This window comes from Eschrichtius robustus, chromosome 1 (genome assembly GCF_028021215.1).
Source record: "Eschrichtius robustus isolate mEscRob2 chromosome 1, mEscRob2.pri, whole genome shotgun sequence".
Classification (NCBI taxonomy): Eukaryota; Metazoa; Chordata; class Mammalia; order Artiodactyla; family Eschrichtiidae; genus Eschrichtius; species Eschrichtius robustus.
In genome coordinates, this window is record NC_090824.1 from 80,933,711 (window position 1) to 80,951,566 (window position 17,856).

Consider the following 17,856-nt stretch of genomic DNA (forward strand, 5'->3'; position numbering starts at 1 on the left):
GGGCTCTCTATTCTGTTCCGTTGAGCTATGTGTCTGTTTTTAGGCCAATACCATACTGTTTTAATTGATATAGCTTTGTAATGTAGTTTGAAATCAGGACGTGTTATGCCTCTAGCTTTGTTGTTCTTTTTCAAGATTGCTTTGGCTATTTGGGGTCTTTTGTGTTCCCTTACGAATTTTAGGATTGTTTGTCCTATTTCTGTGAAAAATGCCATTGGAATTTTGATAGGGATTGCACTGAATCTGTAGATTGCTTTGGGTAGTATGGACATTTTAACTATTAATTCTTCTAATCTGTAAACATGAACTAGCTTTCCATTTATTTGTACTGTCGATTTCTTTCATCAGTGTCTTATAGTTCACAGTATACACCAGACTACTTTCATAATGATGATGTTAACATAATAATGATGCCTTCCTATTTAGTTTTCACATTGCTTTCATCAGTATTTTCTTATTTGTTCTGTTCTTTCTCTCCATCATGGGACTATGCATATTTTATTTTTTGTCCCAGATTTTTGCAAGATGAACCAAACATAAAATCTCTAGGAGTTTTTAAGATACACCTTTCTCTAAGTTACATCAAATGTATTCTAAACTTTATTACTTCTACTACCCTCTTGTGATGGAGGCTAATGACGACTTTTCTTGTCTCCACTGTTGGGTGGAGGTAATGAGATTCTTGTTCAGTGATTCTTCTAAGTTGGGGATTAGTGAGTCATTCAGCTGTGTGAGGCCCAGCCTATTATAAACACTCTGTAAATATTAAATGAGGTGATGGCAGGGTCATTAATTCTATCTAGGTCTCCAGTCTTCCATTTCAGTGGTTATTTCTGTGTTAATACTTCCTCGGGTGTTTCAGATGATAATCCTTTTACATCGAGCTAATTATTTTGCTCAGGGTTACATTTTTGCCATGGCTATATCTGTGTTCAAAGTTTTTTACTAACTGGAGAAGACTCTCTGAACTCTGTTTACCCAGTGGGTCAGCAAAAGAATATTGGATTTTCTCAAATTAAACCCTGCAAGTATTTTTCAGCTGTAGTTCTATTCCCCAAATTCTCATCAGTTGCAAAGCTATTTTCTTTAGGATGTTCCTGGTATTTGTTATTTATATAGCAGATCTCATTCAGTCACATACCTTTAATCTGCCAGCATCTTATGGTTCTGAGAAACTTGCAGGAATGGTAGGAAACCTCTAGGTTTCAGGCAGTCTCTGCAATTTCTAGAATATAATGTGGATTGCCATTTTTTGGGTGCTGTCAAGGAGGTTTATGATATTTGAGTGCTGAAAATGATCTTGAAAGGTCAGTTACTCCATTATTTCATGAAAACTTATAAAAATTCGATTCAGGTGAGGACTGTTGACTACTGTTAAATTTGTTAGGTGAGTGGTTGACGGGGAACTAGAAATTTGTAGTGGACCAAAATAACACTACACAGACAATTTCCTAGATGTAACAGGGAAAACATATCCATACAGTGGGTGGATGAGGCTTCATCATCCAAATTCATTGGTTAATCTTAGCTTTACTTATGTTGGCTTAGCCATTTATCGTCTGTCATTTGATGTGATGTAACATAAGGTTCAGAGCACCATCTGTGATGTATTTTAGCCAAAAAATACCTGACTCTATTGGGTGTTTAGATTAAAAAAATTTTTTTATCCACTCTTTCCTGTAAACTGATACACTAACACCACAAGGAAGCAGCCAGACAGAAGATGGGTCCTTTTGCATTCTACCTGTACTGGTCTCTTCAGTAAATCAATGTCATAAAAATAGAGGTTGTACTAGATTCAAAGAGACTTAAGGGACAAGCACTGAGATACAACACATGATCATGAGTTGGATACTGGCTTAGACAAACCAACTGTAAAGGAAATTTTTTTGGTCAGTCAGGGAAATTTGGAAATAGTCTGGATGTTATATGAAATGAAATTTACTGAAATGCAGAAGTGGAGAATATTGATGAAAAACTGATTACCAAAATAAAGTATATATTAATCTTTACATAGTAAAAGGTCTGGAAGTATATATACTAAGGTGTTAGTAGTGGTACTCCCAGGTGATGGGAATGTGGGGTTTTAATATTTTTACTTGTCTTTCCCTCCTAATTTTCTGCAATGTACATGCCTGTTTCTGTGTTAATAAAAACTTACTTTAAAAAAGTCTAACTCATCCTGTACAGATGGATTATTTTAATATATTTCACAAATTCTTTTCTTGGTAAGGATTTTATAATCTTTGGGATACTCCTTTGAATTGTATCTTTAGATTCTATATAAATCTTTTTTAAAATTTAATCTTTTATTGAAAATTTCAGACACATATTAAAATAGATAGAATAATATAATGAATTTCCATTTACTCATCATCCAGCTTCAGAAATGATAAATTATGCCCAGTTTATTTCATCTCTACCCACCATTCCTCTCCGCCTATTACTTGGAAGCAAACCCACATGTCATATCTTTGCATCCATAAATAGTTCAATATTTATTTCTAAAAGATAAAAACATTAAAAAAATAATGGTATCACACCAAACAATAAGTAAATAAAATAACAATATTTCCTTAATATAAGAAAATATCTTGTTCACATTTCTTCAATAGTCTTATAAGTGATTTTGTCTAGTTATAGTGTTTGAATCAGAGTACAAATAAGTTCCCAACATTACAATGGTTAGGTGTCCATTAAGCTTTTTTTTTTAACATTTTTATTGGAGTATAATTGCTTTACAATGGTGTGTTAGTTTCTTATTAAGCTCTTTTAATCTATAGGTTTCTCCCTCCTCCCCCATCATTTATTTTCCCTTGCAATTTATTTATTGAAGAAACTAGACCCTTTATCTTTTGTAATTTCTCACATTCTGCATTTTTCTGCATGCCCTCTTAACATTTTAATGCCCAAGTCTGGAAACTGTTCTCTAGAATGCATCTGAGTAGGTTCCCATTTAAAGCTTATAAAATATACTTACGGAATGTGTTTGTAAAATCTGTAAGTTGGAAGAACTAATTTCCATCCTAAAGTCTTTTGAATTTAAGACTCTTATAGCCTTGATTATTTCAGTAAGAAGAAACCACTCTTGAAATAGGATTACATTGGGGGTAGACTTTAGTGATTCAGTTACACCGATTTTAGGTAGGATCTCATCAGATTTCGTTTTCACAGCTAAATGAAGAGTTTACGCTGAAAGTACATTCTGATATAATGGGGATCTCTTGAAATATTATTTAATACTTGCATAGAGCTTGGTTTATAAGATGTGCTCTTTATCGTGATACCTATATACTATTTTTTTGTTTTGATTTGTTTTTAAAAATTTTTACTGCTAAGGCTACTAAGGTTAAGATTTCCACTGCCTGCTTATCGATTTGTCTCTCATGATTGCAGGTCGAAGATGACAGTGATGCAGAGACCTATGGAGAAGAGAATGAAGAACAGGGAAACTATTCTAAAAGGAAGATAGTTTCTAACTGGGATCGATATCAAGATACTGAAAAAGAGGTCGATAATGAAAGTGGAGAATCCCAGCGGGGGACAGATTTCAGTGTTCTCCTCAGCTCTGCAGGTATGAATTCCAGTTGCACGCTTACTGCTTAGTGCTCTGAAAGTTGCATAGGCATTTGTGTTCCTTTTTAAATAGCATTTTAATAACTAGAAATTCATTGTTCTTTGGATTTTAAATTCAGGAAAGGACAGTGTGTCTAATGGTTGGCAAGGAAAAAGTGACATTTCTTTAAATGGAAATCTGGGTTTCCATGTACTGATGTAGAAAGACTTAAGTCCTGGTTGAAATGGATAAAAGGCTTTATAGGAATGAAAAATGCTAAACTATGCCCCTCTGAATTGGGTAGGCTGAGAAACAGAAGTGTTTTCTTTGATTTCAGAGGAATTAGTACTGAAGTTTATACAAAGCTTTACAAAGTTTCTAGCATATACGTTCTTTTTTCCTTTTACATATTAGTGGGTAGGCACATATTGGAGCCATATGTGTCTGAACACCGATACTTTTCTTTGTTGGTTTTGGACAGTCTTCTCTGTCAGCAAGGTGAGAAACTCATGCCTTCTTTGACCAGCTGTTTAAGATTGACTCTGTTGAGCAACGCACAGCAGTGTGAGGCCTGAGAGTAGTAACAGGAAATGGACCAGAGCTGGTTGTATAGAAGGCTATTCCCTACCAGCGTGTGGCATAAGAATTCAAAGGATAAATGGTGGATAGACTTTCGGTTTTCAGGAGTTACGGATGGGGAGTGGGTGGGAGGTGGATGTGCTTATAAAAGGGCAACACGAAGGATCCTTGCGGTGCTGGTACCGATCAATATCTTGATTGTGGTGGTGGACACACAAACTCTTATATACACACACATAAAAGTGAGTGCAAATAAAACGGGAAATCTAAATAAGATTGGTGGATTCCATCTATGTCAAATGTCATTTCCTGGTTGGGATATTATACTATAGTTGTGCAAAATGTTATCATTGGGGCCAACCGTGTAGGAGATCTTGCTGTGTTATTTCTTATAACTATCTGAATTTACAATTACCTCAAAAAAGTTGCCAGGTTAAAAAAAATTTAAAGGATGAAGCTATGAGAAACAGAGAAATAAAGTGAAAGTAGTATCTTCAGATAGTTGGCTTTGAATTTCTTCTTCTCCCCGACTTTTATGTTGCTGTTGAGTTGTACCTATCTCTTTTCTCATCTGCCTGTATTTTTGAATGCCTGCACCAAACGAAGTATCATAAAGTGGTGAATTGTCTTCCAAGTTACTAGAATAAACCCTTCGAGTAGGAAACGAAGAGGTAAGTGGAGACAGTATTAGATTTGGGTAGGAGAGCAGATTCAGCCTGGGGTCATTATGTTTATGCCACGTAGCGTAACCCCCTTGTGTGGATGATGGCATCCAACTCGTTGTTCAGGGACTGGTAGCTCATCTTTTTGCCACTCAGATGAGTGTTTCCCTCTTATTACCTGCATTTTGGCCAGTTATGGATTGATAAGCACTTTTATTCAAGATAGGAGAAGGATAAAATGTGGGCTGGTCAGTTTCAATTTTTATCAGCTGTTCCACTAAAAGATTTAGGGGGCAAATTGAAGTAGTGCATAAAATGAACATGTGGACTACCTACCAGTGGATTTAACTGAATCAATTGTGTAGTCAAGTTACTAGGACGGTATCTGGCAATAAAAGAGACTGCATAAATGTTTGAAAGCAATTCAGAATGCTAGTCTAATCCAACAGTTACGCACATTGGCTTATGATTTTGGTTATTTATTGTAGCGTTTTATTTATAACTTAAAGCCTGGCATGGTTTGGGTCTTATATGTATATTTTTCTTGTAGTCTGTCTTTGCTTACTGATTTCTTAAGCCGTTTGTTTATCGGTGATTAGTTTCTTGGGAGATGACAACTGTCACATCTTGATATGTGCTTACATTTCTTTCCCACTCTGCTGCTGATCTATCATTTTCTTTTCACTACAGCATAAGCCTGAGAAGAGCTGCCTTGCTTTCTTCCTCTATGGTGGGTAGGCTATATTGGATTACTTTTGAGAAGTGGCGTTCATTCTGTGATCATAAAATATTAAGAATGTCCTCTAGATAGGCTGACCATATTCCTTGGAATGATTGTGATTTTTTGTATACTGTCCTTATTTGTATAAATAAATATACAACCCAGAAAAAGTATCACTGACCATACTCCTTGGGATGATCCTGATTTTTTAGTATACTATCCTTGTTTGTATAAATAAATATACAATCCAGAAAAAACATCCTAGACGTGCACATCGTAAACTTTCCTAGATATTGCCAAAATGCTCTCCAAAGAGGAGATGAGCTGAACTTCCTAGTGTTTGCCGCCTTTGCCAATAAAGCACTGTTAGACTTTTTAAAAAAATTTTTATTGTGGCCAATTGATTGAGTGGTATCTAGTTGAGGTTCCTTCAATTATTGGAGCACCCACCATTTCCAGGTACCGTTTCAGAGGCTGAGCATACAGAAGTGAAACAGAACAGACACAAACACCTGCCTGGTGGAGTTGACATTCTAGAGGGTGGAGACACAGAATAAAGAAAAGGAAACTATGTAAGATGTCAAATGGATATAATTGCTTAGGGTAGAAATGAAGTGAGGAGGGGCCTTACAGTTTTAGAGAGGTGGCCAGAGAAAGTCTTACCGATAAGATGACATTTGAATAAAAGACCTGAGGAAGGTGAGAGAGCAGGCATTGAGGATATCTGTGGGAATAGAGTTCCCGGCAGAGGCGGGAGCAAGTTCAAAGGCTTTGCGATAGGAGTAAAGGAAACAGCAGAGAGGCCAGCGTGGCTGGAGCAAGGTGAGCAGGTAGGCGGTGAGGTCAGAGATGCGTCACGTGGCCAGATCACCTGGAGGCTTGTAGACCATTATAAAGATGTTGGCTTTTACTCAGAGTGAAATGTGCAGCCACTGGCGGGTTTTGAAGAGAAGAGTGATATAGCTAACTCTTGTTTTAACGGGATCACTCTGGCTGCTGAGTTGGAATAACCTGAAGACTGGTGAGGGAGGGAGCAGGTAGACCAGTGAGGCTATTGAAATACAGTTGTTCCTCGGTATTCATGGGGGTTTGGTTCCAGGACCCCCAGTGGATAACAACATCTGTGGATGCTTAAGTCCCTTACGTAAAATGGTGTAGTACAGCTAGTCCTCTGTTTCCGTGGGTTCTGGATCTGCAGATTTCTATCTGTGGTTGAATCCGCGGATGTGGAACCTGCAGATATGAAGGGCCGACTGCAACGCAGACAAGCACTGATGGTGGCTGGGGCTAGGGGTGATAGCGGTGGAGGTGGTAAAACATGGTTGAGTTTCGGATCTATTTTGGAAGAACTGCAAATGTAGGGTATAAGATCGGACTTGCAAATGTGGTGTATGAGATTAAAAGATGCACAAGGATGACGCCAAGATTGCGGCCTGCAGAGCTAGAAGAAGGGGTTTGACATTAAATGAGATGGATAAAACTATAGGATGTGCTCAGTTTGCACGTGTTAAAATTGAGATGCCAGTTAGGCATCTGTGTTAGTCAAAATCCTGTAGGAAATAGACGGTACACTCAGTATAATTATAAAGAAGTTTTAACGAAGGAATCATTTACAAAGTTACAGGTAGCATGTAGGGAAAGCACAAAGATAGTACAGCATTGGGAGGGCAGGTAAAGGCAGAGATGTTACCACTCCTGTTACTAGAACTCTGAAGGAGAGCTTCATGTGAGAAGTTTGCCTTGAGAGGATGAATCGCCTTTGGTCTAAAGATGTGGCCAGCAAAGGTGACTCTCCAGGGAGAGGGACAGGGGAATAAGTGCTCTGGTCTTAGACTCCTTTTTTCCTCCATTCTCCTGCCAAGGCTCCCCATAAGCCTAACCTACTGGAAGTCAGAAGGCAAGGGAAGCCTGAAGCTGTGATCCATGTAGATCAACCTCCTAGGGCAGAACAGAGAGGGGACGGGTGGAGAGTGAATCTGGAGTGGTAACTGCAAGAGACCCAGCACAACATCCAACAGGAAATATTGGAAATACCGGAAATATCAAGCATGTTGTTGGATAAAGGTATCTGGGGTTCGGGACCCGGGTTTGGACAGGAGATATACATTTGGGTGATGCTAGATGGTGTTTAAAGTTATGAGAATGCATGAGATGACCAAGGGAGTTATTGACTAGAAAAGTACTGAGCCCTGGGTACCACAGTGTCTAGAGGTTAGGGAAATGAGAAAAGAACCAGCAAAGGAGAATGAAGAAGGAATGAAGGAGTGTTTCCAGAAAGAAAGAGGGATCTGTGTCAAACACAGCTGATGAGAGCCAAGAATTGACAGTTGAATTTAACAACATAAGGTTACTGGTGATCTTAGTGACAGCAGTTTTGTTGGAGTGGTGGGATAAATTCTTTCTTGGATTCAAAAAGAATATGGAAGGAGAGACATTTGAGACAGAAAGTATAAACAACTATTAATATTGAGGAATTTTGTTTATAAAGGGAAGGAGAATAATGGGCTGGTGGAGGAAGTGGGTCAAAACATATTTTTTAAACATGGGAGAAGTAATTGCATGTTTATTTGTTGATAGAAAGATCCAGAAAAGAGGTCAAAAATAACATGAGAAGAGGTGAGAATTACTGGATCTGTGTTCTTTGGTCCACATGAGGTGATGGAATCGTTTGTACAGATGGAGCAATTGCCCACTGCCAGGGGCTGGGGCAGTTTTTCAACTGTAATTGGAGGAAACCCAGAATATTTGGGCATAGATATAGGTAGGTGGGTAGATATGATGGGGGCTTGAGGAAGTTCTCTTCTGGTTGCTTCTGTTTTCTTAGTGAAATGAGAAAGCTGTCAGAGTCAGGGAGGAGGTGTTGGAAATGTGAGGAGAGAGTAGAAGATAAATAGTTATCTATAGAAAACAAACTCATGGTTGCCAAAGGGGAAGGGAGGGGGATAAATTAGGAGTATGGGATTAACAAGTACAAACTACTATACATAAGATAGATAAGCAACAAGGATTTACTGTATAGCACAGGGAACTAGATTCAGTATCTTATAATAACCTATAATGAAAAATAGTCTGAAAAAATATATAACTGAATCCCTTTGCATACCTGAAACTAACATAATATTGTAAATCAACTACATTTCAATAATAAAAAAATACTAAAAAAGAAAGAAACAGCTGTCTAGAGAGTGGGAAATTGAATGAAATAGGAAAATGTGGTTTGTTTGCTGGGTGCTAATGGACGCCCACAGGAGGTTGATGGTCATGAATTTAAGGTGAGCAAAGGTGTGTTTTTCCCCCATTCACATTCTGCTGTATGGGTGCAGGTATGGAGGGATGGAGAGTAGGATTTAATCATGATTATATTGTTGTTCAGCCAAGCAAATGCAATGAAGTGAGAAACAGAAAAGGGGTGATTAGAATGATTGCCATTGCATTCAGGCTGGGTAAAGAGAGACATGCAAGCATGAGAGAGGTGAGGGGCAGAGGAAAGATAGTGGGATCAGTGGACTGTAGATTTCTCTGTGCAGAAGGATTGTTGACCTCCTTGAAGGGGTATGAGTCGGAAAGGGGGGAAGTGGTGGCCATAGAGTGGAGCATTTCAAGTTTGGGTTTAGTGGGGCAGAGGTTGTAAATGATGATAATGATATACTCTAGTATAAAAGCGTGAGTGAGTGGCTCTGAGCTGGCGTGGAGGGCTGGGTTGCTGCATTTCCTTGGCTAACTGTTGAGGCTGAGCATCTTTTTTTGCTGTGCTAGCTTGCTTCTATGAACTGCCTGCACACATTCTTTGACCATTTGGCTTGTTTGTTTCTTATTGACATATATTTTTAATATATTCTTGACATACATTTTTAATATATTCTTGATACTTATCTTTTGATGTTTATTTTCACAGATATCTTCTATTATGGGATTTTCTCTTACTTTTGTAATGGTATCTTTTGGTTCATGGTTTTATGTTTTAATGTAATTGAATTTATCATCTTTCTGTCTTACAGTATGTGTTGTTTTGTGCCTCGTTTGGGAAGTTCATCTTTCCCTCAAGATCACAAAGATATGTTCTCTTGTATTTTCTCTTAAAAATTCAAGTTTTGCTTTGTTTTCTGAAGAGTGTTAAATTTTATCAGTTGCTACATTCTTTCACAAACTTTAAAAAAAAAAACCTTATTGAGGTATTATTGACATATAAAAAGCTGTTCATATTTAACATATACAACTTGATGAGTTTGGGGATTAAGTTTGTACCTGTGAAATAGTTGCGGCCATAGAATGTCCATCAGCCCCCCAAATTTCCTCCCATCTGCTTTATCTTATTATTAATTTTGGTGGTAAGAACACTTAAGATCTACCCTCTTAGCAAATTTTAGGTATACAATACAGTCTTGTTAGCTACAGGTACTCTGCTGTGTAGTAGATCTCTACCGCTTACCTATCTTGTATAAATGAAACTTTTACGACCATTTTTAGATTAGTTGATTTTCAGTTTGGCTTTATAGAAGGTCACAGGCCTCTAAGTAGAACAGATCTGGATTTGAATCCTATTTTATCATGTTTCTGTCTAATCTTAGGCAATGCTATTTCTCTCAGTAGGAAGTGCAGGAATAGTAGGAAGTAAGTGTTTGATTTGATGATGTCAGCATCTTATCCCAAATTTACCACTGATTTTAGTTCTGCTTAATGTGTAACCAAGGTGCCTAGATTTAGTATTTATCTGAAATTTTTTGTTGATAGAAGCTTAGTTAACTGTGTTCAGTAAAATAAAGTCCAATTTCTTTTTTTCCTTGAATGTTAGACATAATAGCACTGGTTGCCAACAGAATTTATATATCTTTGTTTTCCTGAGAAATTAAAAGTTATCCTTGGGTATAATATAACTGACTTATTGAGTCTATTTCTTGAATAATCAGTGGTGGTGGTCTGAGTTACTAAACATTTAAAAGTTGGTGGCCTTAAGTTAAGTGATAAAACAGTCTTTTCCCCTTTCCAGCGCTTTGTTCCCTATAGTTATTAATCTGCTTTTCTCCCCCATCTCAGTGTCTGCCACGTGTCATGAAGAATCACCATTGCCATCGCAGTGTGTCATCCATGCTTGGTTTCTCAGTCTATGCTTTGGACTGTTCTTTAGACATTATTTCCTATTCCAGAATTAGCTGTGCTTTGCATACACCTCTGGTCCAGTTCTCAACTGCCATTTTGAAGGCAGACCTTTTGCTAAGAGTATACCTAGCTTAATGGGGTGTTCTTCTCCTAGTAGGATTTCCATTACAGTGGTGAATTTTTGTAGACCATGAATGAATTCAAAGAGTGAATTTCTATTTTGTACACAGTTGGTGTATATGTACGTTGGTATATTAACTTTGGAAAGCAGTTTGTCATTTTCCAGTAAAGTTGACACTCCAGTACTTCCAACCTTGGGAGATACTCTAGAGAAATCCTAGCACGTGTGTATCAGGAGACATGTGCATGAATGTGCATAGCTGTATTGTTCAGAAGAGTCACAAATGGAAGCAACTCAAATGCCCATTAACAGTGGGATGAGTACATAAATATTGTAAGTGGATGAATCTCTGAAACCTTATGTGAATACCTCCAAAATACCTCAGTATGATTCTATTCATAGAAAGTTCAAACACAACAAAAAGTAAACTGTGTTATTTAGGGATGCATGTTTAAATGGTAAAATGAAAATCAAGGACATGATTATTACAAAAATCAGGGCTGCAGTCACCTCCAGTGGAGAGATGAGGGGAAATGATTGGGGAGGGCGCATAGTAGGTGTGCGTGGGGGGTGGTAGGGAGGCTTCTGTGGCATCGGCGGTATTCTGTTTCTTGATCTGGATAATGGTTCCTTGTGTTTGTTTAATAATTCTTTAAGTTGTCTATATCTATTGCCTATTCTTTATGTATCTCTCTATACAAGGGGAAAAAAAAGTGTAAAAGTGGACTTCTCATGGTAGAATTTGTTACTACCGTAGACCATGGGAAACATTTTGGGAGAAGCAGCCGTTTTCAGCACCTTCAACCTGTGTCTTCAACATGCAGGTGCTTTTGCTTTGTTTGAGTTTCTGGCCAGGGGCAGTGGCATCTCATTTTTATAAATGGAGGATATGGGAAGGGTACTAGTTTGCTTGAAGTCCTTTTTCTGGTAGGATTGGGAGTCTTCAGACATCTGTTTAGTACTCTTTCTGGAAGCCTTCAGCTTATAGCTAATCATGCCTTCAGCTTTTCTTTTTGAACAGTATTCTTGCAGTTCTAGGTTATGTTTCAAAACCTTTGAAAATGGTACCATACTCTCACATTCAGGCATAAAAACTTCGATCTTTAAGCATTTTTTCTGCCTCCTACGTTTTTTTCAAATGGTGAGTTATTGAAAGCATGCCATATGCTTTATTTTCTTCTTTCAGATGTCACAGATAACCAGAGTTAGACAAATGTTTCCAGTGTGAGCAGGATGCACTGGGGCAACGTTGAAGATAAACATGAGGCAAACAGTCTTTTATGTGCAAGTCTATAAGCTGTTTATTTTAAGTGGAACAAATAAAAATGATTAGACTACAGTTTGGTCAGCATAGTTTTCTAGGTATATTTTCATTCAAAGCTGTTATAGGAAAAGCCCATCTATCCTATAGATGGGATGCTGACTGATTCGTGAATCATCGAATAAAGCCAACTAGACCTTCCAAAAAAAGCTACTATATATCTTCCTCAGTGTAACTTTATGAAAAGTTGATTTTGGGGGGAGATTTTCATTCTAATATTAGATTTTCTTGCCTCTGCATCCTTTTGCCAGCAATTAGACCGAAAGGGAAAAGAAGGCTGTCACTCTAGCAGCCTATATTTTTTCATTAAACTTTGAACCTTTTTTCCCATGAAGCAGCGGGACAGTTGAGTTGTATTTGCCCTCCTTGATTCAGTTCTTTTGTTTTTTTCTTTTTATTTGATATGTATTTTATTAGTTTTTGCTAATATATTCTTATATTACAAAGGCAATTTAGTGGAAAAACATTCCCTTTGATATTGGAATCATTTGAAATAACACAAGCAGAACTATCCATTAAAAAAATCTTTATTTGAACAACAACAACAAAAAGGTTAAAGTACACACACAGGTTAAAGCACACACACACACACACACACACACACACACACACACACAAACAAATCTTTCCTTTCTTACAGCTGGACATTGAAGTGGGTCTAATTTGATTTTCTTTTTTTCAAACCTCCAAAGATAGAAGCAGCTGAATACCTAGAAATTTGTTTGCTACCCTACTGGTCTCCTGCACCATTGTGTTTTCTACTGTTTTGATGAAGACTCTGGCTACTTTTACTCGTCCATCTGCTTCATGTTTATCATCACTGTCAATTTTCATTTTCTTGCTCTGAAACTGTAGTTTTCCTTAAACAGACCCAGCCTAGGCAGCTTTAATTCCTTCTCCTTTTCCTTAAATCTGTGACCTTTTGATTTCCATTTGTTGAGGGATTCTGGTTGATCCACCACGATTTTTTTCAGGGCTGTGTTTTATCTCTCCTGGTACTCCCCACCTCTCTTCTTTGTTCTCTAATTGGAGGTTACCATTATTGGCTTCTTCGGCTATATCTAGTGCTGCTTTAGCTTTCTCATGAAATAGAATTATTTCTCTCTTTTGCACCTTTGATGAAATCTATCCACTTTATTTCCCCACAATTTGAGGAAAGGAAGTGTAGATCTTCTCTACAGGTCGGATCATCTAAGTCATCCAAAAAACTCAGCAAAAACCTAATCTTTTCTTCTAGAGATTTCATTTCAGCATTTATAGCACTGCTGTTTTTCTTCTTGTTTAGCTCTCAGTTTAGCATACTTTATTTTGCCTTCTCTCTCTCTCTCTTTTATTTTTTTGCAAATTAATCTTTCTCGAAAAGTATTAGAGAGTCTGTCTTTATGCTTTTGGTCAGGGGTCTCTGTTTCTCATTTGAATATTTTGTTCTTGACCTTTATCTTCTAATCTTTCTTTTGTCACCAAGGGTTGTACCAGTTGAGAAGCCTTTTACATAAATGGATCTGTTCTTACATCATTTTTTATGGTCATCAGTCATCAGACATTTTATACTCATCAGAGAGAGTTTTGCATGGAGAGCTTCTGATTTTCGCTTTATCTTTATTTATTTTCATGGGTTTTGACTTTGATTTTCTTACTACTTCTATTAAAGTCTGAGGGATTTTAACCTGTTGAATTATATTATCTCCAGAGGTACCCAGCTTTCATCCAGTTTGATCTGTTCCCTAAAAAATTTGTCTTATGGCAAATTATAGTCAAATAACACTTGGTTCGATGACTGATTTGGGTCCCAGAGCAGCCATTTTTTCACCACCACCATTTTTGGCTGTTGTTGCCGTCTTCCTGAGCCCAGTCCTTCAGAGCTGAGCCGCAGTGACTGAAATGTCTCAAGTTCATTTTATGAACTGAATGTTTATTTAGACTATTAGATAATTTAGATTATTCTTACTAGAACTTTTCCTGAGAGAACATTATTGAATCTTTTTGGATTTGACTTGTATTCCAGATACTGTTCTGGTTGATAAATGTCTAACTGGCTACATCATCAAATCTGCATGTTACATTCTAACAGCATCTAGCATATTCCTCTCAACTCTGCTGTCTACCCTCTCAGTCTCTTTATTCATGTGGACTCATACTTCGCTTTAAAAAATTACCCTCATATAAAAGAGGGTTTTGGGAAGCAGAGCAAATAAATGCTCATGATCAATGTCATATTTAAGTGGAAGTTGATAAGTTCTCTTTACTTGCTCTAGAAAGAGACAATAAAAGAGTTATTTTGGTAAAGCCTTTAATGAAGGTCAGGGTAGAACCTCTTCTAATATGAATAGCATGGAACATGAATTTAAAGGCTATGAAAAGGGCAGACATAACCATAGGATTGTGATAACAAAGTCGTCTATTTCAGTAAGTGTACCCAAAGTGTTGTATGTGTGTTTTGGTTGTAGAATGGAAGGTGCATTGGATTGATGGATGTCAGCTGAACTGTCTTGGTTCTGGTTGTCACTAACTACGTGCCCTTGAGGGAGTAAAACTCTCGGAACTTCCTTTTTTATTTTTTTAAACTGTAAAAAATAATACCTGCCTTGCTTTAATCCAGGATGGTTGTAGGGATCATGTAGAACTATTAAATAAACTATAAAGTGCTGTAAAAAGTTAATTATTTTATAGGAAAAGACAAGCAAACTGTTGGGGTAGATACACAGTGTAAGTGTGACAATTGAGAAAATCTAGTGGTATTTAAAATCATGCCATTAACATGGGAGCATCATTAAAGTAACAGCATAATGCTGACATATATAATTAGAATATAAAACACCATGGCCATTAACTCGTTTTCTCTTATGGGATTTGTTGACCTCTTTCAATCTCTACAACTACAGAGGTGACACAGGGAACTTGAAAGATGATTAAAAATGGGAAAAATTGGATCTGTGATGAAATGTTTATGATGCTAAGGAAAAGAAGTCTGAGAAGTGATTTAATAATTATGTCATATGTGTTCCAGGCCCTAAAGACAGTGGAAAAAACCAAATGGGCTCAAGTAAAATGCAAGGGAAATAGATTAGATATTCATGTACATTTTTTTTTTTTTTTTTTTAAACATCTTTATTGAAGTATAATTGCCTTACAATGGTGTGTTAGCTTCTGCTTTATAACAAAGTGAATCAGTTATACATATACAATATGTTCCCATTTCTCTTCCCTCTTGCATCTCCCTCCCTCCCACCCTCCCCATCCCACCCCTCTAGGTGGTCAAAAAGCACTGAGCTGATCTCCCTGTGCTATGCGGCTGCTTCCCACTAGTTATCTATTTTACATTTGGTAGTGTATATATGTCCATGACACTCTCTTACCCTGTCACATCTCACCCCACCCCCTCCCCATATCCTCAAGTCCATTCTCTAGTAGGTCTGTGTCTTTATTCCCGTCTTGCCACTAGGTTCTTCATGGCCTTTATTTTTTTTTTTTTTTTTTCCTTAGATTCCGTATATATGTGTTAGCATACTGTATTTGTTTTTCTCTTTCTGACTTACTTCACTCTGTATGACAGACTCTAACTCCATCCACCTCATTACAAATACCTCCATTTCATTTCTTTTTATGGCTGAGTAATATTCCATTGTATATACGTGCCACATCTTCTTTATCCATTCATCTGTCGATGGACATTTAGGTTGCTTCCATGTCCTGGCTATTGTAAATAGAGCTGCAATGAACATTTTGGTACATGACTCTTTTTGACCTATGGTTTTCTCAGGGTATATGCCCAGTATTGGGATTGCTGGGTCGTATGGTAGTTCTATTTGTAGTTTTTTCAGGAACCTCCATACTGTTCTCCATAGTGGCTGTATCAATTTACATTCCCACCAACAGTGCAAGAGTGTTCCCTTTCCTCCACACCCTCTCCAGCATTTATTGTTTCTAGATTTTTTGATGATGGCCATTCTGACCGGTGTGAGATGATATCTCATTGTAGTTTTGATTTGCATTTCTCTAATGATTAATGATGTTGAGCATTCTTTCATGTGTCTGTAGGCCATCTGTATATCTTCTTTGGAGAAATGTCTATTTAGGTCTTCTGCCCATTTTTGGATTGGGTTGTTGGTTTTTTTGTTATTGAGCTGCATGAGCTGCTTGTAAATCTTGGAGATTAATCCTTTGTCAGTTGCTTCATTTGCAAATATTTTCTCCCATTCTGATGGTTGTCTTTTGGTCTTGTTTATGGTTTCCTTTGTCATGTACATTTTGTACATGAGATGTTAACTGGGCATCTAAGGGAGAGTTGGGGAATCATCCTAATTGGAAATCTTTCAGAATAGATATGGTCTCATTTGACTGGAATGGATCCAACAATTGTCCTTCCTGTGGCACAGGGACAGGCAAGGTGATTTATCAAGGAATTTAATTTTATTATTTATTTGTTTGGCTGTGCCTCTCGGCTTGCAGGATCTCAGTTCCCCTACCAGGGGTTGAACCGGGCCACGGCAGTGAAAGCGCCGAATCCTAACCACTAGGCCACAAGGGAACTTCCAGGGAACTTTTTTTAAAATCCTATAATTCTGTTCTCCTGGCTTCTTTAAATTTTGCAATGATTCTATAGCATTTTAGTCAAGTGCATTAAGTTAACACTTCCAGTGTTCTCAGAAGGGTTAGGCTTAAAATAAGTAAAGGGTGTGTGTGTAAATGGATCCCTGTGGCCATTAGTGACCCTGTGACAGCAAATGACCTTAAGCTAACAAGCTGATGGCAATAAGTACTGCCATTTCCTGAATACCATCCAGGTGCAGGATGTAGGCTTTTTTCTATATCATTGATTCGGAACGGTAACTACAGGGTAGATTTCATTATCTCTACATGTGTTGAAATTAAGCCTTACAAACAATGTTAAATAATATATGCAACATTCACACGTCTAATATGCAGCAGAATAAGGATTCCAACTTAAGTATGCCTGGCTTCAGAGTTGGTATCTTTCCCATTTGACACTATCCATTAAAGTCTACATGTACAACATTATCTAAGATACACGTTCTCTTGTATATCTGTCTCTGCAAAAGGAAGCTTTATTGTTGACACTTGGTCTGCATCTTGGGAGAGGGTTTGTGATTGGTTGAGAAGCTGCCATGGGGCTGGAGGCAGAAGTCCAGAGGCCAGGGAGCTGCAGCAAGGCCTTAGAAGGTGCCGCCCCTGGAGGCTTCTAGCCATGCTTACGGCTGAGCGTTTCAAAGAGGCCTCACCCAGCCCTGCCTCAGGCTGGCCCGAGGAGGTTGCTCAGGTGGTTGTCCTTCTTGATGAATTTCACCTCGTTGTCCAGGAAGTGTTTCTCCAGGAAGTCAAAGAGATGGGAGTCTCTGTGGGCAGAACCCAGGGCATGCAGCTTCAGCAGGACCCGGTTCAGGGTTTCCTCTAGGGCCAGGGCCCCTTCCTTGCCACCCAGACTGTGACCTCACTCATCCTGAGGCCGCTTCTTCATGTCCTGGACGAGGACTCAGCTGCAGCCTTGCTTCTGGATCTTCTAGAGATGTTTGGTGCCCTTGCATTTTTCCGGCAGCTCATCGCCAGCGACACTTTTGCAGCTGGAATGGAAGCCCAGAGAGAGGGAGGTATAGGAAGCCCACAGATGCAGGTTGATCAGGTGGGTAATAGCAGCTTTGACCTGGTGGAAAAATTCTGGTGGATCTGGGAGCTCATGGTTGATTGGCAACAAGGAGCTAAGCACAACATCTGGGGTTAGCTGTTGTGGGAAGCAAAGGATGGCAAGAAGATGTCCTGGAGGCTGCAGCTGGAGAGGGGGTT

At 38.2% G+C, this 17,856-nt stretch overlaps 1 protein-coding gene and 1 pseudogene across 1 annotated transcript in view; one reads left to right on the forward strand and one right to left on the reverse strand.

The window, feature by feature from the left end:
* The window catches only part of AVEN (apoptosis and caspase activation inhibitor), a 185,136-nt gene that overhangs the window by 33,931 nt on the left and 133,349 nt on the right, over positions 1-17,856 (forward strand). The window contains exon 2 of the mRNA XM_068548749.1: positions 3,397-3,574. Coding sequence (XP_068404850.1) covers positions 3,397-3,574 — 178 coding nt within the window. The remainder of the gene's footprint in view (positions 1-3,396; positions 3,575-17,856) is intronic.
* LOC137764896 (lupus La protein homolog pseudogene) lies at positions 6,570-17,265 on the reverse strand (annotated as a pseudogene).